We start from the raw sequence: 25,639 nt of genomic DNA, 5'->3' as shown, positions 1-25,639 counted from the left end.
GAAGGTCCCAATGAGCACAGTGGCCTCCATCATCCATAAATGGAAGAAGTTCGGAACCACTGGGATTCTTCCTAGAGTTGGCCGGCCGTCTAAACTGAGCGATCGGGGGAGAAGGGCCCTAGTCAGGGAGGTGACCAAGAATGCGATGGTCACTCTATTAGAGCTACAGCATTACTCTGTGGAGAGAGGAGAACCTTCCAGAAGGACAACCATCTCTGCAGCAATCCACTATTCAGGCCTGTATGATAGAGTGGCCAGACGGAAGCCACTCCTTAGTAAAAAGCACATGGCAGCCAGCCTGGAGTTTGCCAAAATGCACCTGAAGGACTCTCAGACCATGAGAAACAAAATTCTCTGGTCTGATGAGACAAAGATTGAACTCTTTGGTGTGAATGCCAGGTGTTATGTATGGAGGAAAACAGGTACCGCTAATCACCAGGCCAATACCATCCCTACAGTGAAGCATGGTGGTGGCAGCATCATGCTGTGGGGATGAATGCAGCAATGTACAGAGACATCCTGGATGAAAACCTGCTCCAGAGCGCTCAGGTTCAGCATATATGGGGAAGATGGATGTGCCTGGACTGAACGAGTGAACGTTCAGTCTAGGCACATCACTAGACATACAATCGACAGCACGATTGCAATGTCGTTATCATGCTCTCGTTTGTATGTCTATAAGTGGATACACACCTTTAGGGAGTTTTATCTGACGAAGGGGCAAGGTTCAGGAGTTTTTTTTTTTTTTAATTAATTAAATTACAGTGGGGCAAGGAGGGGGTTAGGGGCAGGCAGTACAGAGGGCAGTATTTACCTCCTCCTCCCTACTGGGGGAGCTCAGCATGAGCTGCAGCCTCAGCTCGTCCTTCAGGGTGTAGAGCTTCCAGCTCCCTCCTGGTCTGGGCAGTGTCCACCTTGGCTTTCTGTGTGTGGAGAGCTGACTCAAGGAGTCAGGGATGCAGTGCAGGCAGTTGGAGGATCCCGACACCAACAACATGATAGGAGCAACAATTCATGCTGCAGCCGGGAGAGTCATAGGGTGGCTGACAGGGAAGGGGTGCAGAGCCTGAGGAGGAGGATGCAGAGGCGCTGCTGAAGAGCTGTTGGATTTAAATAACAGAGTGGCACGCTGGCGGGCAGTGAAGGAGGGACACTGCAGACATCATTACAATTGGCTGGGGAGATACTGAAGGCAGCATGGCGATTGGCTGGGGAGACAATGCAAGCAGTGATTGGCTGCGGCGCGGGCACCCAGCACAGTGCACACAGCTAGATCATAGCACGTCCTGTGGGACGGAACTGCTCATTAACTAAAAGTGGCCCCTGCCTCCCTGGGTAATCTGGTCGCCAGGCTGCAAAATCTGTTTGCCAAGGCGACCTGGCCCCCGGGATTTGTCGAGCCCTGATCTAGACATTGTCTAACTAATTACTGTCTATCTCTTATACCACACCCCTGTGAACTTGTATGGCCTACAGCTTGCCGGCAGAGCTGTTTTTGCTGCTAGACGTTTGCACTTTACAATCACACTGCTTACATCTGTAGAAGGGCAGAAATTTGATGGTCTGACTTTTTGGAAAGATCATATCCAGTGTTCTCCCCAGAAATTTTTTCCAGCCTTGTGGCATCCAAAAGTAACCAGGTGGGGGCCCTCGCAATTATACGCACGCCGGGAAAAGGGGTATCTCCCTTACCAATCCAGCACGACAGGTCTTATGCTGCTTCCCCACTGGTTCTCAGTCAAAAGTGCCCATTATACAGTGCCCCCTGTAGTTTTCCCCTTTATGCATTGCCCCCTGGCTGAAGTAGTGCCCCTATGTAGTGCCCCCAGACTGGTCCCTTATCTAGTGCCCCCAGGCTTAAATAGTGCCCCCAGACTGGCCCCTTATGCAGTGCCCCCAGATTTAATAGTGTCCCTTATGCAGTGCCCCCAGACTTAAATAGTGCCCACAGACTGGTCCTGGCCCCAGCCCAGCACTTACCTTTACTTGCTGGCCGCTGCCTCGATTGGACTTTATCTTAACTAGATCCAACAGGCGCGCGGGGCAGGCTCTTCACGTCGCGGACGTCACCCGCGCAGTGCATCACTGGGAATGCTGGCATCTGAAGCGATCGGAGGCCTCTTTAGCCTCCGGTCACTTCAGAGGCAAGCGTTCCACAGCGGGAGTCAGCAGGGAAAAGTGCCGGGCGGCAGCCTGTTTCTGCCGGGCAATGCGCCCGCAGAAAACCGCCTGGGGAGAACACTGATATCCTATGACATTGTGACATTGCCATGTTGAAAGTAATGCTGCCCATCCACTAGCAGACCTCAAAACGACTGCACAATTACAACATTGTAATCGTGCAGTCGTTTCAAAGTCTGTGATGTGCCGTTCAGTGTAGAACCTGATAGATGTCTAAAATGACCAGCGGGAGCGCGCATCGCTGGTTCGTTTTAGACATTTTTCTAAACTGTTTGCAAACGATTAATGAACGATGACTATATCGTTATTGTTCAATCGCTCAATTTAATCGCCTAGTGGATGGGCACCTTAACTTAGCTATTCAGTACAACCTATATAACCTATTATTGTTTGAGTTTTAGCAATGAATGTGGCTGCAATGGCCAAACACACTAGTTAGATGGTATGCCCACATACTTTTGACAATGTAGTGCATTAAAAGAAAATGCCTATGCAATAAATTTCTCTTTTAAATGTTATGTTGCATTACTTTTCCTAGAATTTTTTTTGTAAACACGTGTGACGTGTGTTAGAGAAATTGTGGGCAACAGGGTTCAGTCGTGCACATCTTGGAGCTCTTCCAAACTTGAATAGCTATAGTTGGAGAACATTAAACATTGCTAGCATAGCAGAGCCACATAACCCAAAATGTATTCCGCTGCCCGTGCCAATTCCGGATGCCCCTACGCATTCATATAAACAGATATGTTACCTGTGCAATCACATGCCTGACAGTGTCATTGTGGCAGAATCTCCACCCTCCTACCCTAATGGTGTGTGCCCACATCTGGTGTAAGTATGGAATGGACTAAATAACCAACATTCTGTTGAACCCCTTTGTCTCCATTCACAAAGTTTTGGCTCCCTGGACCTCCTTCCATATTCCAGACCCTGCTCACTTGTAATCTTCAACTCCTTTTAGAATTGTCCTCCCCTAACAGTAATCCATGTAAAGAAAATCTGATAATGTATGGGAGCAAATGATTTTCGATCATTGATCCCAAACACCAGAAATCTGTCAAAAATCATCGTTCAGAAAAATGTATGAAATCTGTTTAATTTACCCATTGTGTCTGGACAACTATTTTTGTCGGATTTCCAGCAATTGGAAGCAAAGGGTTGATTGTCATTTGCTCCCATAAATTACCAGATTTACATTCCAATCAGCCAACTAGTTGGATGGTTCGAAATATGATCTTTAGATGTATGGCCATCTTAGAGCCGTATTCAATTTGAGCGGACCCGCGATTCTTTTCCGCCTCCGAGACTTTTCGCCTACACAGCATGTTTTGTAGGCGGAAAAGTATTCCGCGCGTGCCCGCGTATCGCCGTATTGAATTTGAAAGTACGCGAAAACGGGACCCGGCGAAACTGAAACAAGCGGAAAGTGCTGTCATATTTGGGGAAATCAGCCTGACACCCCCCAAAAAATGCTCTGACATGGGGGTTAGGTATGGTACCCCCTGATTTGGCTTGTGTTATATTGAATATAAGGAAAGTTTTAAAACCTTTTGTTTTCTTTGTAATGTACTGAATAATGCTCACAATGTATTCAATAAACAATGCTGAAATAGTTCATAAATACCAGTATGTGTTTTCAGATGTATATGTGAAAAATGTTTGTCACTGATAGACTTGTTCTATTGTTTCCTTCGTCAGTAAAACCATATGATACTTTTTCTTTGCCAATTTTAAAATACAGTGTCAGTGTTCTCTTTATTGTATCATTTTAATTGCCTTGTTTGTATTACTGTATAATGACTAACCGTTTACATTTCCATCTCCTGGGCAGGTCTTCTCGTGGGAACTCTTGATGCTGTATTGGATTCTACTGCTAAAGTAGCACCATTTAGAATTCTCCACCAAACCCCTGATTCTCAGGTGTACTGGTCTATTGCATGTGGTGAGTACAGAAGAAGCTGCACTTGAACATTTATTGAGCACATTTTTTTCTGATCTAGTCCTCCAGCTAAGAACTAGCCATCATACAGGTTGCATCTTAGCTCACCTGCACCATACGGTCTCACAGAGGTTGCAGTGCGAGAAATACAATGTGCTGCATGGAAATGTGGGTTTGCCATTTTCTGAGGCCTGCTGTAATGCTTCATGCAATACATTTTTGGCTTCAGGAACCCTGGCATGTACATTAAACCAGCTCTGCACAATATATTAAAGTTTGTTACCTAAAGCAACAAATTAACAATGTTAAGCCAGTTTGCAATAGGCAGTACAGTAACTTGAACAATGGCCTGCCTCAACCAGGCGGTCTCCTTCTACAACACCACCCTCACCTTCGCACTTGATTCAGTTGCCCCCATCTCCTCTGTCCCCCTCCGCCATTCCAAACCCCAACCCTGGCACTCCAAACTGACCCAGTTCCTACAAAAATACTTGCGCACTGCCTAATGCCTCTGGAGGAAATCTCGCATTTTGGCAGACTTCCTCCACTTCAAGTTTGTCCTCTCTTCTTACAGCTCGGCCCTCTCCCTCATCAAACAACCCTTCTTTCAGTCACTCATCTCCTCTCAGTCCTCGAATCCCCGCCGCCACATTGTTATTTTCAACATTCTCCTTGGCCTTCCCCTCCCATCCTCCATCACTGCGACTGACCTCTTCCAAAATTGAGGCAATCCCTTACAAAATCTCCTCCCATCTTCCCGCTGCAGCCCCACTCCCCTCAGCATCCGGTCCCCCCGGCCCCCCCCACCTTGTCCTCCTTCCGCCCTACCACGGATGATGAAGTCAACTCCATCATCTTGTCTTCTCCCCACTCCACCTGTCCCCTGGACCCTCTGCCTCCTCGCATCCTCTGCTCCCTCTCCGCCACTGCCTGCTCCCACTTTTGCTCCTCTTCATCTTATCTCTCTCCACCGGCATCTTTCCCTCGCCATTCAAGACTTATTCCTAGGTGGTGTGACGTTCCTGTCAAAGATAGTGCAATTCAACAACATTCATTGTATTAGTGACATATTTGTTGCTTATATTGGGTAACCTTTCTTGAAACAGCAAACATTTATGCAATATAGAGCTATTTCTGTATTATACATCGGCACAACCAAATATTAATCAGGATTTAATATGTAATAATTTTAGTGGCCATTTGGATCCCTTGTGCAATGGTATGCATGGTAAGCACTTTTATCTACATACAGTGTGTGTATATGTGTGCAAATATGTGTATGTGTGTGTATATGTGTATATATATATATATATATATATATATATATATGTGTGTGTGTGTATATGTATATATATATATATATATATATATATATATAATATAATATATATATATATATATTTTTTTTTTGTGTGTTTGCTTGTTTGTCTGTACGGTAATGCAGTCGGACACCCCTGCACCGAATGGGATGAAACCAATGTGAGGTGGTCCAGTTGGATCCTAGCCAGGTTTTAGGAGGGTTAGTGTCCCGGTCGGAGCTTCCGTTGGTGTACGCTGGGCAGAACTTTGACCCGGGTAGTCTGTTCTGGGCCTTCAATTGGATGGATGTGGTTGGAAACTTTACAGAGGGGTTGGCATTTGGTCTGTGATGCCTAATGGAGTAGTTGGGATCCCAGACTTACCGTATATACTCGAGTAAAGCCGACCCGAATATAAGCCGAGGTACCTACTTTTACCCAAAAAAACTGGGGAAAACGTATTGACTCGAGTATAAGCCTAGTGTGGGAAATGGCAGCAGCTGGTAGTGCCCCCAGTAGTAATTCCCCCTGGTTGTGCCCCCAGTAGTAATCCCTCCTGGTAGTGCACCCAGTAGTAATCCCCCCTTTCAGTGCCTCCAGTGGTAATCCCCCCTTTCAGTGCCTCCAGTGGTAATCCCCCCTTTCAGTGCCCCTAGTAGTAATCCCTCCTGGTAGTGCACCCAGTAGTAATCCCCCCCCTTTTAGTGCCCCCAGTAGTAATCCTCCCCTGGTAGTACCCCCAGTGGTAATCACCCCTTATAGTGCCCCCTGTAGTAATCCCCCCCCTGGTAGTGCCCCCTGTAGTAATCCCCCCTGGTAGTGCCCCCCCCAGTGGTAATCCCCCCTTTTAGTGCCCCCTGTAGTAATCGCCCCCTGGTAGTGACCCCTGTAGTAATCGCCCCCTGTAGTCCCCCCCGCCCCCACCCCCAGTAGAGAGAGACGTGATAAGAATAAAAAAAAAATTACTTACCTGAAACTCCCGCTCCTGGTCCCGCCGCTATCCGCTCCGCCGGCCGCTTTGCATGGGAGAGACGTCGTCATGACGACGTGTCTCCCATTACCCACTGCGGGAGCTGGAAGATGGCTCCCGCAGTGGGAGCAGCAGCAGCCGCTGAGAGTCTGACAGACTCTCAGCGGCTGCTGATTACACCAAGCACGCAGCTGCCGGCTCCGGCGGCTGTGTGTTTGGCAGTGTGTAGCGCTGACCGAACTCCGTCCGGTCAGCGCTACACTTCACTCGAGTATAAGCCGAGGAGGTACTTTTTCAGCACAAAAAATGTGCTGAAAAAGTCGGCTTATACTCGAGTATATACGGTACCTCACAGTGGAGTGTGCTTAAATTATTAGATCAACCTGGTTATCGTGATATTTATTTAGTGGCACCTAGCTATGATGAAATGATTTACCACTGCAAACTCTCCATGTGACAGAGCTCACCACTACTTGTAGCGCCAGTCCTTTGTTCAACCATCCTGGGTGCTGAATGAACAGTTAAACATTATGTACTTTTAAGATGAAAAGGTTATACATTTGTTTGGGCACACAGGCAGATTTTGGTGGTGAAATGTAGCAATGATGAGTCCTTCAGAAATGTATTGATGGACTCCTTACATAGTTCTTGCAACATATGTACCACGGACTTATCATGCAGAGATTGTAATTAATTTCCTCACTGCATATATCATCTATCCAGACTGTAAAGGCAGCAAGTACTAATTGAACTTATAGGAGGAGGAAGGAAGCAGCAGATTAACCCAGAATGAGTGCTTTAGTTCAGAGGTGCATATGACCCCACAGTATGGTTTAAGTGAATTTCTTTCTGACCAAAGTGCACCAGCACTTCTGTATCTGTTAATGTGTGTTTAGTTGTCTCATATGCAAAAGGTATAGGCAAATGCAGGGAGAAGGGGGGTGGGGTGGGGTTACCGTTGCCTGGAAACCCCCCTCCCAGCCCCACACCATGATGACCACTATATAAATATCTTATAATACTACAGCTGCATATTTTTTAAGATCTCCTCAGTGTCACAAATAAAAATAATTAGCACTACCTGACCTGTTGATACTTGTTCACCAACTAGGAGATCTGGAAAACATGCACTGTTAGGGGTGCAAGGGTCTTCCTCTCCCAGATTCTCGAACTTACTCAAATGATCTGGAATGGAGCCCACATCTGAAATAAAAACATTCAACTCTGACAGGATAGCTGGTCCTGTATTTGTCAGAATTATTTCATACCTTCTTATGACCTTTATTATAGCTGATTAATGCCCTCTTGATGGACTGGCCACACTTAAAATCAAGCATTTGGAAACCCCTCTGTAGAAATGATGTTTGCCACTGAAGGGAGCATCCATAGAGAGTAGTCAGTCTGTTTTGTGGAAGGATTGCTTTGTAATTCCTGGCTCTCATACTGACATTTTCTTAATTAAACCAACCCACAGTCTGTCTTGTTTGTGTTTAGTTGGGAAACTAAAATCTGCTCCTCATAAAGGAGTGGGAGGGTTCTGTTGGGACTGCCTGTAATGTGGCTGCAGGAATACTCATGTTAATCTACTCTCTGTATTACTTTCCATTATCATACACGTTTCATTTCCATGTGTTTCACAGCATATCTGTTTACAGTAAGTAAGCTATAAACCTTTTTTGTGTCCTGCAGAGATATCTGACACAATTCCTCTTTTATATATATCTGCTGTGAACACAATAAAGTGGGTTGACTGGAGCTTTGATGTTTTATTATAGCTACAATGCTCTTCTGTTTTAGGAGCTAACAGAGGTGAGATTTTTAAGCACTGGCAATGGCTGGAGCAGAATGTTTTGAAGACGTTGTCAGTATTTGACTCAAGTGATGATATAAATAGCTTTGTTCAAGGTAAAATCAGAGTAAGTACATTTTGAATTGTATTTTTTCATTAAATATACTAACAGAAAACAAGAATGGCCCCACTTAAAATAAGTTATTGGCCTTTCATCACTCGCTAAAGGGGTTATGACATCTGTTCTGTATTTAGCAAACAGTTCCGTTTAGGGAAAACTGTATAGCTATAAGGTGCGCAAGCTTGCTGCCTATCCACCGTTCAGAAAATAAAGTGTCCCCACACTTTCACAAATAATATATACTTATACATGTAAATCTGAACATGTGATAGCGCTAGGTATGATTAGTGCCAAACAGATGTTACAATATATGATACTCAGGACCTCATTCAGAGTCAGTCGTTGCGGTCGTACGCCACCGATGTCCGCTAAACTGCGCATGCGTAAAATTCGCAATGCGCGTGCGCAAACTAGCTATTACGATCAGAAATTGCTCTCTCCTTCAACTTGGCCATGTCGTTAGTTTGAGTGACAGGAGGCGTTTGTGGGTGGTAACAGGGGAAGGTGCTTGTGAACGGGGGAGTGGAGATCCGAACGCAGGCGTGCCTGACTATGCAAACAGCGTTTTATGAGAGTGCATAATTAACTAAATAGTGTCATGGCACATGTGACATGGGAGGGTTTTACACTGGCTTGATTGTAGTGCTTAAGAGAGGGAATGGTCAACCTTAAGGTCTACGACCAGCTCCGATGGTCTCGATTAATCCTTATATGCTCGGAGATGACGTGTAATGGGAACGAGAAGGGGGCGTTTTTTTAGTCTTACGGCTGCATCCTCCCCTCGCTCGTCCAGCTAACGATCCCATCTTAACGACGCAACTTGCGAGCGCTTCATTTGCATATCCGGCCCCTTTTACCTTACGACCGTGCGGCCGCAACGACCGACTCTGAATGAGGTCCTCAGTCCTTAATAAATTTTCAAGATGTACAGTATGTTGAGTCAAGGTGTATATTGAATCAAGTGAAGTCCTCTAAGTTAAATTCAGTCCATCCAGATATCCTCCACAGTACATAACACATAAAACAGTTCTTGGCATGGTCTTGAGTATATAATTGTGGCAATCCCCAGTTGATAAAAGGGCAGCATACCCAACTCACAATAAAACAGGTATGATCAAACTCCTAAAGGTATCTTTTCATCCTCAAATTATTATGGGAAGTCTACCCAGCAACAGATGGGGAACAAAAGATTTGAGGTGCGTACACTACTCACATACAGGGCATCTTCAGTATACCCATCAAGGTTTCTTTAAATGGCCCTTTAATTCACAGATTGGTTCATGCAGCCTCCCTCCCAATGTGTGGTAAAAATCACATATATAAAAGGAACAAAGGTTGTATAAATACAATAGATTTTATTAAAAAGTAAATTTCAGACTTCATGGATACTGCTGCTATAATTGGTCTAAGATGGAATGAACAACCTGTGATGTAGTAATGGAGGCCGAATTTTCACCATCCACAATCGTAGGCAGTTCCAATACAAGGCAGTAAGTCCATACAAGTCCCAGGTCCCATCACCTGCACTCGCTAAAGAGGTTTTGACATCTGTTCTGTATTTAGCAAACAGCAGTAAGCGCAGTTTCTCAGCTTACTGCTGTTATTGACTGTACGGTCCCATTTGCCTACATTGGGGATCTTCTAAAGCCTTCCAGGCTTTCCTGAATCCCTGGGGGGGGGGGGGGGGATGTGGCTGTATTATGCAAATACAAAGACCGCTGTATTGCATGCACATTAGTCAACAGGCAGCCATCAGCAGAGATAGGCTGCTAACAGCTCAGCAGAGGGCGCTGCCGAGGAAGGGAACACCATGGGACCTTGCCGAATGCTGGCATCATTTTTTAGCATCTCTGATACTAATTGAACTAATCCTAAGTGTTGATGGTGTTTGTCTGTGCCAAGAGTGGACTGAGTATTTTAGGATTCAGAAATCAGTAGTAGAATTTTAGGCACGTTAGCTACATGGCTCCTGGGACTTGCCCAGCACTGATCTATGATGTAGTGCAGGCTCCATTGAGTAAAGAGAACTGATAGAATTGCAGTTGTTATGCAGAAATGGCTGTCTGCATATTAGAGTAACAAAAATAGTGGTCATCCAAAATAAATATTATGGTGCTTAAACTCCATTTCAATATTTTGTTTAGTAACCTTTATATATCCTTAAAGTTTGTCTACTGGTTTTCTAATCTGTCTCCCCTCCTCCACACACTAATATACTCCTACAGGTACCTGCTGATACTATCTTTTATATCCTTGCTGGTTGTTATGGGCAACATGCAATCCCCACTTATCTTTCGCCAATTCATGCTAACAGCAGGTTGTCGTTGTGCTTCTATTTTCAATCGTGTAACAGTTAGTGGCTAGAAATATATTGAACAGGTTATAGAGAATAAGAATGTGTGGGAGTGACCTTTGTGAAATGAGGAGAAACTGCATAAGCTCACTTTACATTTTTTTTTAAGGGGCTCATTGCTGAAGAAGGAAAGGGATCCTTTGTAAAAGAAGAGGATCCTGAAAAATTTCGTGAAGCTCTTTTGAAGTTTGAGAAATGCTTTGAGCTGCCAGACCAGGAAAAGCTGGTGACCTATTACTCGTGCAGCTACTGGAGGGGAAGAGTTCCTTGTCAGGGATGGCTGTATCTTAGCACCAACTTTCTAAGCTTCTATTCATTCCTGTTAGGCTCCGAGTGTAAGTCTGGTCATTGAAATTAGTCCAAACTACAAAAAAAAAGACTTTTGTTAATAGTTTAATGTTATCAGCTTTTGTTATTTCAAGAGTATAGTGGAGATATAGATGTGTGGCAAAGTCCTGTATCACTTTTCCATTTTCCATGTGCAACATACATAGCCTGTCATTGAGAGTTCAGAGCAAGTGAAGACCAAATGACTGCAGGGAAGGCTATGTTAGAGAGTCTATTTTAATTTCTGGGCACTTAGGGGGCAATTCAGTTGTTAGCGCTGGCGGCAGAGCAATTCAATTGTTGCTCTGTTCAGACGCGAACAGGCGCCGGCATTTCTCCTCGCCCCCACCTGAGGAGGTGAGCAGAAATGTGCGAAAAGTATGTAGTCCCTATCTAGGACTTTAGACAGTTTTAGCTGTTTTACGTATCTAAACCCGGTCTAATTGGGCGCGACGATTAATGGCAATTGAGTTGCAACCTTGGGCGCCCATTAATTACTGCAACTTAAAAAATAACTATTAAATCACCACCTTACTGTGTTAGGGCTTCTTAAGAATAATTAATATTCTTATAATGGGGAAATTACATCAAAGATGTATTTTTTGTAGTGACAGAACTCCTACTGCTCTGTAATTGGATCTGTGCTCTTTAAGACCATTGCCTTAAATTCTATAGACGTTTGTACGTCAGATAAATGTAAGAGCCAGCTTTGTATGTCATTGTTTGGGTCATGGGGTGAACCAATTAATAACAATAGAAAGAACATTTTTAGATGCTGTGGCTTCTGGTAATTAGCGTCTTTAAAAGGGAGAAGGATTGTAAATATACTTATAGCTTGGCTTTAAGTCTTCTACATTTTTTGTAAGAATGGAAGAATAGCTCAGTCCCATTATGTGCATCTTTCACTTGAATTTTTCTGCTATGTAGTCTAAATTAGTGCTTCTGATATCCAGTCTTCGGAATACACTTACAGTGCATGTTTTCCAGATCTCCTCACAGAATGACCTGTGGATCTTTTAAATTTGTATTTTAATGTCACCCCTTTGTAAAAGTTATACAATAGAATGTAAGTATTAAACAGTCGAATATAATGGCAGAGACCTTGTTTATGATCTCCTTATATAATTATAACAGAACACACTAAATAAGTAATTTTACATCATTTGGAAGGAAACCTTGTGAAGGGTAACACTGCAGATTTAACACCTAGTCCGACATCTTTGTGAACCACAAGTTGTCTTTAAGCACAGCATCCATATGAGTTTAGAGTATATGTAACGTTTTGCTTCGTCCTGAGATACAAACTTGGTGGGAAGATTAGAGCCAAAGCCAAAACCGTTCATATCTACTTTTGTTACTTGGAAAAAATTAGGACAAAAAACCTTTTGCAAGTTGGGCAGTAGCAATGGTCTGTTACCCTTCTGCCTCACAGCATAAGGCTTAATCGTTTCAGAGATTTATAATCCACTTTTTAGCTCAAGTGATAATCCTCTCACGTACCGCTCGCTCCATGTGATTGTTTTATTACATTTGAGCTGCCTAGCAGATTTTCTGTCTCCTCTTATAAACTCATTACAACCTTGAGCAGAACACGTCTAATAATATTATGCCATCCAAGCATGTAGAATGTTTGTAATATTTCGGAATCCATATGGGGAAATTATAAATAGCAAAAATCCTGTAATTTGTCCCTTTGTGCCCAGTAATGTGTAATTAAAATGTCCAAAAAACATTAAGCTGTGCATGTATAGTAATATTCAGATTTATTGTTTTACCCCAGTTAAACTCATCATCTCATGGGACGAAATCTCCAGACTGGAGAAGACCTCTACAGTCCTGCTCACCGAGAGTATACATGTTTGCTCCCAGGGGGAGGACCATTACTTCTCTATGTTTATGCACATCAATGAGACCTTTCTTTTGATGGAGCAACTTGCAGGCTATGCTATTAGAAGACTTTTCGACAAGGAGAAATTTGAAAATGACCCGATATTGAATGATCCTATGCAAATCACAAAGAGGTAAATGGTGACATCAGATATATAAATACGCTTAGTCCTTTAAATTATAAACTAACCAACCTCTTATTCGCTGTTTCGTCAAACTTGCAATGATGACCACTGTGCCATCACCATGTTTCCCCAATACTATACCATACAATACATATTTTCTCCTTCATCCACTGTGGGACACTGGAGTTACACTGGGTATAGACTTGTGATGAGTGGAGCCTGACACTTTAATTCTTATAAGAATTGGAATTGGCTCCACCCTGTCTATATATCCCACTGGCGTCAATTTAGATTAAGTGGTCAAGGGAGCCGGGTGTTAGTTTGGACTTTCAGGGCCTAATTCAGACCCGCTCGCGAGCGCTGAGCGCTCGCAAGCGGGTCGATGGTGCCCTAATGAGCATGCACACGACGGAGGGAGCTCCGTCGTGCGCATGCGCGAGACCCGCATAGCGACAGCCAAGCTGTCGCTATGGGTCTCGCACCAAAGGGGGGCGTGCTGTCGATGGTGAGTGACAGCACGCTCCCTTTGGTGGGCGTGCCGGGGGCGTTGCTGCCCAGACGGAGGCGTTCCCATGGGAACGCCTACCGTCTGGGTCCGGCCCCACTGACATCACTAGTGATGTCAGTGGGAGTGCTTTTGGCCTCGGCCTTATCCTTTGGAGACTAGACAGGCAGATTGCGAGGTTGTTGCAGTCTACCTGCATTGTGGGAAGCTGCCTAGGAACCTGCCATGGCCACCTGTGGTGTTTCCGGTCCCTAGCCTCAGAGTCACAGGACTTTGTGTGGTTTCCGCGATCTGGCAGGCAAAGGCAACTGTAGTGCCCCCAGCCAGATAGGATCAGAAGCAGGGAGGTTTTTTAGCGCTGCCGGTAGCGGAGTTGCCTCCCCCCAGCATAGAAGGCTAGTTTGTTGCCATAATTTTGTACTGGCTGCAGCGGATTATGCCTGAGGACGGGGCTTAGTGTTGGCTTAGTGTGTACCTTCTTTTCGTCTTCCTTACCCGCGTGCCCCGACGGTCATATCCAGGTCCGTCTTTTCACTTCTTTCGTGCTTTCGCTCTAAGACCAGAGGAGCCTCGTCAGCTGCTAGACTGAAATCCCGGGGTCGGTAGTTAGTCCAGTCCATCCCGTTGTCCAGATACCAAAACCGCAGCATGACTGTCTTCTGTCCGAGCTGGGGCTCCTACAGTGGGCGCTCGCCTATTTAGTTCCAAAGACGTTTCAAACTTGTTTCAATGTTGGTATTCGAAATCTTGTTCGGGAGGGTTACAAGATATTTTCTAACCTCTATCCCAGTTCAGTTTTTCACCACTGGCCTCTCAACCTCTTCACAAAAGTGGAAGGCTTTACAACAGGCAGTGGACAAACTACTTGCTTCCAAAGTGCTGGTACCAGTCCCAGTCCATCAGCGAACTTAGAGGTTTTAGTCCTCTCTTTTTGTGTTTCCGAATTCGGATGGTTCAGTCCGGCCTATTTTGAATCTCAAATTCTTAAATGTTCATTAGATGTTTCACAGGTTCAAGATGGAATCTTTACACTCTGTAATCGCAGGCATGGAACCAGGGAAGTTTCTCGTATCCTTGGACATTCGGGATGCTTTCCTGCACTTTCTGATTTGGAAACCTCATCAAGCATTCCTGCGATGGCAATTATGGACTCCCAATTCCAATTTCAGGCCCTTTCCTCTGCACCCCAGGTGTTCACAAAGGTGATGGTGGCTCTCTTTCATTCCCTGGGGTAACCATTGTTGCCTACCTTGACAACCTTCTCAAGACACTGGCAGCGGATATTCTGATGGATCGGTTGACTATGACCCATCGCGTTCTAATTGCCCATGGGTGGATTGTCAGCTTCACGACTTCCAATCTGGTAACATCCCAGCAACTTCTGTTCTTGAGCATGATTTTGACATGTCCTTGCAGAGGGTTTTTCTTCCACCAGACAAGATGCAAGCAATCCAATCCATGGTCCGGATGGTGCTCAGAAAGAGTTTGGGGTCGGTTCACTTATGCATCCCCATGCTTTAAAAAATGGTAGCTTCCGTCGATGTGATCCATCTCAGAAGATTTTATTCTCTGACCTTTCAGCTGGACTTACTTTCCTTGTGTACAGGGTCCCATCTTCAATTACATCGGCTTGTTCAGCGGTCCCTTCAGACTCCTCTTTCCCAACACTGGTGGTTGAATGTTCACCTAGGGGCAGGTAGTCCTTTTGTGATCTGGGATTGGATTCTTTTAACCACAGATGCTAACTAGAGGGACTGTTAGGCTGTGGTTCTACACGTGCAGTTTCAGGGTCAGTGTCTTCTACCAATAAACATTTTAGAACTTAGCGCAATCTTCTACGCTTTAACAGCAGTGTGTCATCTCGTCAAAGATCGTCAGATACGAGTACAGTTGGACAATGCCACAGCTGTAGTGTATATAAATAGCCAGGGGGGAACTCAGAGCCGTCTGGCTAGACGAGAGTCCTCACGCATTTTACAGTGAGCAGAAAAGCACGTTCTGGCCATATCAGCCCTGTTCATTCCCAGGGTTGACATCTGGGAGTCTGACTATTTCAGTTGCCAGGACCTACACCCCGGGGAACTGGCCCTTCATTCAAATGATTTCCAGCAACTGATCCGGCGTTGGGGCAGTTCGGACTTGGAACTCATTGTCATCCTGGCACAATCGCAAACTTCCACGCTATTGTTCCAGGACACAGGGTCCGGGGGCAGTGGCGGTGGATGCACTCCATTTTGTGGTGCTACCCACTGGTCTATTTATTTCCTCCGTTACCATTTCTTCCTCTGGTTTTGAAGTGTATGAAGTGCGAGAGCTCACATGCGTGGTGGCTTCAGATTGGCATTCAAATCTTCAGCTGCTAGACAACAATCCTTGGTTGTTGTCGCTTCTGCTTCAACAGGGTCCCTTCATTCACCCCGCCTTACACTGTCTGCGTTTTAACAGCATGGATTGAAGCCTGGATTCTGAGGCATAAGGGTATTCTAGAAGCTGTGATACTATGGAAGCTGGCGTGGATACAGATCTTCATTTAGGCTCTTTTAAAGGTGCAAGTTTCCGCTTGTCCATCTTTTTTCCGCATCAGTTGGCTTTTATTTCGAAATTTAAAACTTTTCTGCATGTTCAGCCGCCATTTGTTTCTCCAACTACTCCATGGGACCTTAACATAGTTTTACGTTTTCTACAGTCTGAGGGCCTGATTCAGCAAGAATCGCAATTGCGATCGCAGTAGCGATTATGAATGCAGTTCAACTACGATAGTATGCTAATTCATTGTGAACAATATGCCGTCGCAGTACTACTCAAGGACACCCACTTTACCGTACACACATCCGTAATGAGTAGCAAGACTGCGAAAACCATCGGCCGCAGACTAACGCACACTTGCACAAGGTCATCAGATCTTGCTAACTTCCTCCCACGCTATGAGTCATCAGACTGTGGAGGCCATCGCAGTGGATAATTTATGCACGCCTCTGCAAAAGCGTTGAAATGCACTGGCACCCCTGTATTCCCCGACCACCTCCACGTCACCACCTACAAAACGGTTCTTTCTGTCAATCACTCTGCGATGGGTCCGCGTAGTCACTGCGAACCCGATCGCAGTGGAGTACTCGCGCACTGCGATGTTGCGTATTGCGCATACAATCGGCCGAATGCGTGCATATTGGCAACTGCGATCCTTGCTGAATCAGGCCCTGAGTTCTTTGTGCCCCTGGAAGAGGTGGATCTCAAATATCTGTCATGGAAAATTGTTTTTTACTCTTGGCCCTTGCGTCAGCTCTGCGAGTGTATGAGCTTGGAACCTTGTTGTACCGCCCTCCCTATCTGTTTTTTTTATGATGACTGAGCCGAGCTCCGTACGAAAGCGGAAGCTTTCCTTTTTACCAAGGTTTCCACAATCAACCTTTTGGGGTTCTGGTTCTTTTCGTCCGCTGATGCCTCTTTCCACTCTTTGGATGTGGTTCAGGCCCTTAGGGTGTATGTTGCTCACACCGCTTCCTTACGTAAGATGGACAATCTTTTTGTCATCTATGATGCCCTTAATTGGATTGGCTTGCTTCCAAGCAGACCATTTCCTGTTGGAAAATGTATGGGTATCTGTGGGGCCTATGTCGCTAATGGCCGGGCACCGATTGGGCCATTTCTGCACTCACTGCTCGGTCAGTTGGGGCCTCGTGGGCTGCGCGGCATGGGGCTTCTGCTTATCAGCTCTGTCATGCAGCCACTTGGTCCTCGGTCCACACTTTTGTCAAATTTTACAGGTTAGATACTTTTGCGTCCGCAGATGCCATTTTTTTGCGAACTTTGGTTGTTTAGTTGGGTCCTTCTGCCCCTGTTTTGTATGGTTCGGCTCTCTCTTTCTCTTTATTCTCTCTACTCTCCGCTCGGGCTTGGTTCATTTTAACTGAGGCCAGTGGGGTATAGAGGGGTCGGAGCCAACTCCAATTCTTAAAAGAATTAAAGTGCTGGGCTCCACTTATCACCTGTCTGTACCCAGTTTAACTCCAGTGTCCCCAATGAAATCTGAGAAAGGGATTTACCGTATATACTTGAGTATAAGTCGACCCGAAAATAAGCCGAGGTACCTAATTTTACAACAAAAAACTGGGAAAACTTATTGACTCGAGTATAAGCCTAGGGTGGGAAATGCAGCAGCTACTGGTAAATTTTAAACATAAAAAAATTGCCTCCAGTAGTAGCCCCCCTGGTAGTGCCCCAAGAAGTAATCCCCCCTGGTAGTGCCCCCAGAAGTAATCCCCCCTGGTAGTGCCCCCAGAAGTAATCCCCCCTGGTAGTGCCTCCAGTAGTAATATCCCCCCCTGGTAGTGCCCCCAGTAGTAATCCCCCCCGGTACTGCCCCCAGTAGTAGCCCCCCCAGTAGAGAGACGTAATAATAATAATAATTTAAAAAAAAAACACCTGACACCCCGCTCCTGGTCCCGATGCTGCTACCGGCTCCTCCGGCCGCTTTGCATTATGGGAGAGACGTCATGAAATCATGACGTATCTCCCATTACCCACTGCAGGAGCCGGAAGATGGCTCCCGCAGTGGGAGCAGCAGCAGCCGATGAGTCTGCTGTAATTAGCAGCCGATGAGAGTCTGTCAAACACACAGCTGCCGGCGCTGTGTAGTGCTGACCAAACTCCGTCTGGTCAGCACTACACACGCGGTGCAGCTGTGTCACAGAGACACAGTCTGCACCGCAGCCCGCATGGTACGCAGCTGAGTGAGGTGCCCTCCAATATGTGGCGCCCTACTCAGCCGCGTAACGGGAGAACCGGCCCTGGTCACTCGAGTATAAGCCATGTGGGGGCTTTTTCAGCACAAAAAATGTGCTGAAAAGCTTGGCTTATACTCGAGTATCTACCAAAATCCTATTCTTTATATTAACTCTGGTTGTTCTTTGCCCACTTCATATTTTAAAGCAACACATTAGCCATGCATAAACAAAATTTTAGTGGAGGTTACAAAATATTTTTAATGAAAGTGGCCGTAATATATTTATTTCTAGAGATCTCTGGAGGGAAGAACTGCACTTGTCCTTCTGTGTTTTTGGGGTTGTTGCTGCTATTATTATGTGGGTCTGTCCTACAAATAAATGAGATACCATAATATGCAAAAGAAGTAATAAAGTGAAACAAAGATGTCGCTACTATACATATGTATACTAACTAAAGTGAAACTGAATATCTTATGATTAGTGTCATCAATAAACTATTTTGAATAGATGAAAGATTGGTTTGCTTTCTTTATACCAACTCTTGTTTCTAATATTTTAACGTTTGGTTGTAAGTGCAGACTTTTCTCTCTCTTACCTCCACAATCTGCAGAATTTGAATCAAAAGTTTTTTTCTTTTTAATAAGATTGCTTTGCTTTGGAAGAGCTGGGAGTAGATCCCCTATATGAAAAATTGATTTAGAAAAAACAGAGTTTCAGCTAAATAGTGTTTATAATGTCATCATTTACAGCAAATGCCATATTTAAATGTGTAGAGTAACTTTCAATACTACTCTTAGCATTTTTAAAGTGACTAAAGTAACCTCCAACTCCGCCCAGAAGTAGTAATAATAGATGTTAAAGTGACATCTGCAGTATTATATGCCTCCATTTACTCATGGTCCCTATGCTGTACTCCTGATTCAAACTGGCAAGAGTTGTTGTCTTTATCTACCTCCTTGAGCATACACCATGAAAGCATGACAGGCTCATGCACCAGCATTAAATAGTGAACAAGAAGGAATGATTGGGGCGAAATAGAAGTGCTGTCAATTATTTAGCATAGTGTGCCGGTATCCAATACATATACTCTGCCAGGTGCATATCCTCTGCCGGGTGACCCCACTGCCCCCTGTTTCTACGGGATCATAGGAGAATACTTTTCCAGGTGCCCAAATGTCGGTTGGTGGTCTGGCCTGGTGGGCCCTGCAGGGCCCCATCTAAGTTTTTAATTTTCTCTATTTTTGTTTAACGTTTATAGCTTTTTTCCTTTTTCCATATAGCATTCACTGTAAATTATATCAGGGATAGGCAATGTGTGGCACTCCAGATGTTGTGGAACTAAATAGTTGTGTGGATGATCCTTATGACTACTTTGTCCTCGCTTGTAATACATATCCCCCACAGAACCATGTGCTATATACATAATGAGCTCTTACGTAGAACTCATAGGGCTAGCATGGTTCTGGAGACTTAATTTCTTTCTGTAACAAGCAGGAGAAGGGAAGCATTAAAACTGTGCTGCATTATGACTGTCCAATCAATGCCAACTTTAGAAACAACACACGTACAAGGAAGTTCTTGCTGCACTTCAGTGGCAAGTTCTCTTGATGCAAGTATACTTGACAGTGGGAGTCCCACAGTTCTGCTATTTAGGGATAGGGGTATGTTTACTACAAATATTTTTTTAACTGTCACTTTTTAGTAACCATAGTAAGTATATAACTGGTGTTATTCTGTAATATCTGCAATTGGCTGTTGTTGCACAGTGATAAACTAACATGCATTACTCACTCTCTCCGCTAGAGGTCTGGAAAGACGAGCTCACAGCGAACACTTCACTACCTACTTCAGACTGCCTAAAGAAGAGACCTTGCAGGAGGTGCATGAGTGTTTTCTGTGGATACCTTTCAGCCATTTGAATACACTGGGAAAGATGTGCGTTTCTGAGAACTACATTTGTTTCGCTAGCCATGATGGTAGTCTGTACAGCACAATCATTCCATTGCGAGAGGTAAAGCTACATAGCAGATAACAATATAAATATACATGTTCCTGTGATGATAGTATGAAGTGAGAAGTACAATCCTTTGGGTTGCTACAATTATGAAATGTACTTGGTGTTATTACGGTGATTTCAGCAGCAAGTGAGACATCACTTTTTTCCTACTGAGCCCATGTCTGGTGAAATCCCACTGGATTAGAGCCCTGGGTGTGATCACTAACAGATCCGTTGGTACACCATAGCTATTATACAGAGGTGCCCTCATTCACTTAGCCTCAGTACACCTTGTGGCTCCAGACACCTGGCGTGAGTAAGCCACAACAAGTGATGTAGAGGCTCTTTTTAGCCCAAATATGTGTCTTGGTCGCAGTCTGATGTGTCAAACCGCTTCACGAAACAGCACTGATCTGTGTGCAACTGAGTCTGATTCTGTATACAAAGGAAAATGGATCTGAGTGCAGACTCCGTCGCACACAGCTATACAAGCATTGCATATCAAATTTATCAGTGCAGTCACGTGAAGCTGTTTTGTCGCATCACATTGTGACTAACATACATTTTAGGGCAAAAAACATACTCAGCGCAAGCAGAGCCGCAACGGTACTGACTCGGCGAGAAGAGCTGTTTGGCGCGCCTGCAGCAATAGTTTAAGGACACATCTGTAGCTACAATTTATTTATACACAAACAGTTGATAGGCGGCGCTAATATCTCACATCAGATAGAAAATAAAAAAATGTCTTTAATTTAAATGTTTAATATTGAATGTTTATATGCACATATAATAGATAGATTATCCCTAGGTGGGATTCCTAAAAAGGTATAATCCTAAAAGACATATATTGTACAAAATGACAATGATACATATAAATAAAACAACCGGTGGGTAGTGATCTCCAATCCCCTGTAATACAGGGTGCCAAGCCCCTTTCCAGATCAAATGGTAAAAGGCTGTGCACAATGGTTACTATGTTTGCAATGGTGTGGATAATGTTCCCAGTATTGTGACACTGTGTTGCAAACAAACCACAAACTGATAGTGATGGCAACACTTGTATCAAACCACAGTACATGTGAGCTAAACTTCAAATAGAGGAAGCGCTGGTAGCCAAGCGGTACTGGAGCAACAGTGTGTATGAAAGCTCAACAGTACTCACGATCCTCTTTTAATCCGAGCCACTGAGAAAATGATGAAAATGCAGCCTCCGTGGCTGCCAACAGTGTCTCCAGAGATGGAACGGAGCGAATATCCCGACAAGGTCTCCTTCTCTATGAACCGCTCCGGCGGTTAGCTATATGCAGCGTCAGTGGCTGTGGTAACTTGCTCCGGAGATAGATAAGGGGCTGGCCACAGCACTGATTGTCCCGTGGCTCAAATGAACTGCCTCCCTCACGTGCGTCCTGGCAGACCGCTGTATGTGAACCAGCGATGGGACTGCTGGGGAGAGGAAAAAGCAAACAAATGTCTTGTACTGCCGCAACCGCTGGGGGATGGGGTCACTCCACCGGCCAGCACAACCGTGCCCTCAACGCGTTTCTCCGCACTAGGCGGCTTTTTCAAGAGGCGGATGTGTTTAGAGGGTCAATCTTGGCCCAACCTTATAGTGCTGCCAATCAAAAATTTCAGGTGAATTTAAACAATCAATTAATTAAAACGAACATCACTACTCCCTTCGAATCAATGATAGCACCAATAGGGAGAAAAACAGACAGGTGAGATTAAATTCATTGTTCATATTCAGCCGAGTTTAATAAAATAATAAAGTACAATCCATTACAGCACATAAATTTAGAATTAATAATTACAATACAAAAATATATATTTTAATAAACAATGTGTTAATAAAAATATATAAAAATAAAATATAAAAATAATCACAAGTATAAACAGACTAGAACTTGACGTGTTATATTACCTAACTAGTTCCAAAGTAAGGAGCAAGTAACCTCAATGAACAAAAAAAAGAGAAGAAAAGGCTAAAGTACACCATGTATTAAGAGAGAATTTAGTGAGAACAAAACAGAAAAAGGAACAGGGAGGACCTCCCAAAAGTTTCTAAATAAATTCAAGGTCAATCGTTTCATTCAATCCTTGTGGCTTTAATGATTGAAGTTTCAATATCCAAGATGCCTCTTGGCGACATAAAGTTCTGAATCTGTCGCCACCCCGATTCGTAATAGGTATATTTTATAACCCTACCACTCTCAAACCTGAAGGATCACTTTCATGACTTTCCAAGAAATACCTAGGAACACTGTGGTTTGTGCACTTATTAAGAATATTCCTCCTATGTTTTGCAGCCACATGCTGTCTCCCTGAGATCCCATATCCGTGATACTACGCATTTCATTACTCAGATTGAGGGTTTAAAATGGAAGTCCACGTACCGATTAGTGACGTGTGATGTTCAAGCCCTTTATAGTAATATTCCACACAGCACAGGAATTGAAACTGTGGAGATGTCCTTTTTTCATGATAAGGGGATCTCTGGGAGACAGCGTGATTTTATTTTATCTTCTATTGCATTTATTTTATCTCACAATTATTTTTTGTTTGATCACGTGCACTATAGACAGGTCTTCGGTACAGCGATGGGTAGTCGATTCGCACCGAGTTTCGCGAACTTGTATATGGGCCGTCTTGAGCAACATCACATATGGGACGGCCCATATGGTGCGAATCTCATTCATTACTTTCGCTATATCGACGACCTGTTTTTCATTTGGGATGGGGATGCGGTTTCAGTTAGTGATTTTGTTGATTATCTTAATACTAATTCTTTTGGTTTATTTTTCACGTGCACTCATGATTTATTTCGTATTCATTTTTTAGATATCACGGTGGAGGTGTTACAGGAGACCCTAAGTGTTTCCTCCTATAAAAAGCCTGTTGATGTTTGCAATTACATTCCTTTTTCTAGCAACCATAAGAAAAAATGGCTTGAAAATGTTCCTAAAAGCCAGTTACAACGTATTCGTAGGAACTGTACTTCGGATTAACATTTTAAAGTACAGGCCACTGAATTGATCCAAGAATTTAAAACTAAGGGCTATCCCTCTAAGGTGCTTGATGAAGCCTTGGAATACTCTAAGACATTAGATAGACGTAACATTCTGAGAGGTAGACAATCCAAGAAAGGTGGAGATGGTCTAGATCTCACACAGCCATCCAGTGATATCCTTATGGGGCATAGTATCAATATTGAGTCGAGTAATATAGGCAATTCTGAGATTAGCAATCAGATGATGTCAGATGCTGTCACTTGTAATAGACTCAGTTCCAAATCTAAGCAGTGGGGGGGCTTTGGGCCTGGTCCCACATTCATTTCCAAATACAATATTTCAGCTAACAAAATCACTAGCATGATGAAGAAGAATCACAAGTTACTATATACAGACTCGGTTCTGGCTCAATGCCTGGAAGAGAAACCGACGGTTGTGTTTAGGAAGGCGAATAATTTGAGATGCATGCTGGCTCCTAGCTTCTATAATAATTCTCAGAATCAAAAATCTGCAGTTAGACAGAGTACTATCACAGGTTTAAATATCTGTGGTTTTTATAGATGCAATCATAATAAATGCACCACATGTTTACATGTAGCAAATAAACCTAAGACTGTATTTTCTACTCAATCTAAGAAAGAATTTAAAATAGATGCATTTATCAACTGCAATAAAGACTTTGTTGTTTATTTGCTATATTGTCCTTGCAATATATATTATGTAGGGCGCACTGTGAGAATTTTAAAGTGTAAATTCATGGAACATAGGAGGAATATTCTTAATAAGTGCACAAAGCACAGTGTTCCTAGGCATTTCTTGGAAAGTCATGAAAGTGATCCTTCAGGTTTGAGAGTGGTAGGGTTAGAACATATACCTATTACGAATCGGGGTGGCGACAGATTCAGAACTTTATGTCACCAAGAGGCATCTTGGATATTGAAGCTTCAATCATTAAAGCCACAAGGATTGAATGAAACGCTTGACCTTGAATTTATTTAGAAACTTGGGAGGTCCTCCCTGTTATTTTTTCTGTTTTGTTCTCACTAAATTCTCTTAGTACATATGGTGTACTTTAGCCTTTTCTTCTCTTTTTTTGTTTTTTGTTCATTGAGGTTACTTGCTCCTTACTTTGGAATTACTTAGGTAATATAACACGTCAAGTTCTTGTCTGTTTATACTTGTGATTATTTTTATATTTTATTTTTATATATTTTTATTAATAAATATATTAAAATATATATTTTTGTATTGTAATTATTAATTCTAAATTTATGTGCTGTAATGTATTGTACTTTATTATTTTATTAAGCTTGGGTGAATATGAACAATGAATTTAATCTCACCTAACTGTCTGTTTTTCTCCCTATTGGTGCTATCATTGATTCGAAGGGAGTAGTGATGTTCGTTTTAATTAATTGATTGTTTAAATTCACCTGAAATTTTTGATTGGCAGCACTATAAGGTTGGGCCAAGATTGACCCTCTAAACACATCCGCCTCTTGAAAAAGCCGCCTAGTGTGGAGAAACGCGTTGAGGGCACAGTTGTGCTTACCGGTGGAGTGACCCCATCCCCCAGCGATTGCTGCAGTACAAGACATTTGTTTGCTTTTTCCTCTCCCCAGCAGTCCCATCGCTGGTTCACATACAGCGGTCTGCCGGGACGCACGTGAGGGTGGCAGTTCATTTGAGCCACGGGACAATCAGTGCCGAGAAGGGGCCAGACCCTTATCTATCTCTGGAGCAAGCTACCACAGCCACTGACGCTGCATATAGCTAACCGCCGGAGCGGTTCATAGAGAAGGAGACCTTGTCAGGATATTCGCTCTGTTCCATCTCTGGAGACACTGTTGGCAGCCACGGAGGCTGCATTTTCATCATTTTCTCAGTGGCTTGGATTATAAGAGGATCGTGAGTACTGTTGAGCTTTCATACACACTGTTGCTCCAGTACCGCTTGGCTACCAGTGCTTCCTCTATTTGAAGTTTAGCTCCCATGTACTGTGGTTTGATACAAGTGTTGCCATCACTATCAGTTTGTGGTTTGTTTGCAACACAGTGTCACAATACTGGGAACATTATCCACACCATTGCAAACATAGTAACCATTGTGCACAGCCTTTTACCATTTGATCTGGAAAGGGGCTTTGGCACCCTGTATTACAGGGGATTGGAGATCACTACCCACCGGTTGTTTTATTTATATGTATCATTGTCATTTTGTACAATATATGTCTTTTAGGATTATACCTTTTTAGGAATCCCACCTAGGGATAATCTATCTATTATATGTGCATATAAACATTCAATATTAAACATTTAAATTAAAGACATTTTTTCATTTTCTATCTGATGTGAGATATTAGCGCCGTCTATCAACTGTTTGTGTATAGTTTAGATTGTTGGGGGTGTGGCAGACC

The 25,639-nt window shown here is 43.7% G+C and overlaps 1 protein-coding gene across 1 annotated transcript in view; it reads left to right on the top strand.

Moving 5' to 3' along the window:
- Positions 1-25,639, top strand: part of TBC1D8B (TBC1 domain family member 8B) — an 84,405-nt gene that overhangs the window by 10,583 nt on the left and 48,183 nt on the right. Inside the window, exons 2-6 of the mRNA XM_088482798.1 lie at positions 4,013-4,123; positions 8,186-8,304; positions 10,761-10,986; positions 12,759-12,999; positions 20,023-20,230. Coding sequence (XP_088338924.1) covers positions 4,013-4,123; positions 8,186-8,304; positions 10,761-10,986; positions 12,759-12,999; positions 20,023-20,230 — 905 coding nt within the window. The remainder of the gene's footprint in view (positions 1-4,012; positions 4,124-8,185; positions 8,305-10,760; positions 10,987-12,758; positions 13,000-20,022; positions 20,231-25,639) is intronic.

This window comes from Taudactylus pleione, unplaced genomic scaffold, assembly GCF_031769625.1.
Source record: "Taudactylus pleione unplaced genomic scaffold, aTauple2 ptg000296l, whole genome shotgun sequence".
Classification (NCBI taxonomy): Eukaryota; Metazoa; Chordata; class Amphibia; order Anura; family Myobatrachidae; genus Taudactylus; species Taudactylus pleione.
Note: the sequence above shows the minus strand (reverse complement) of the source record. Positions and strands in the feature narration are given on the sequence as shown.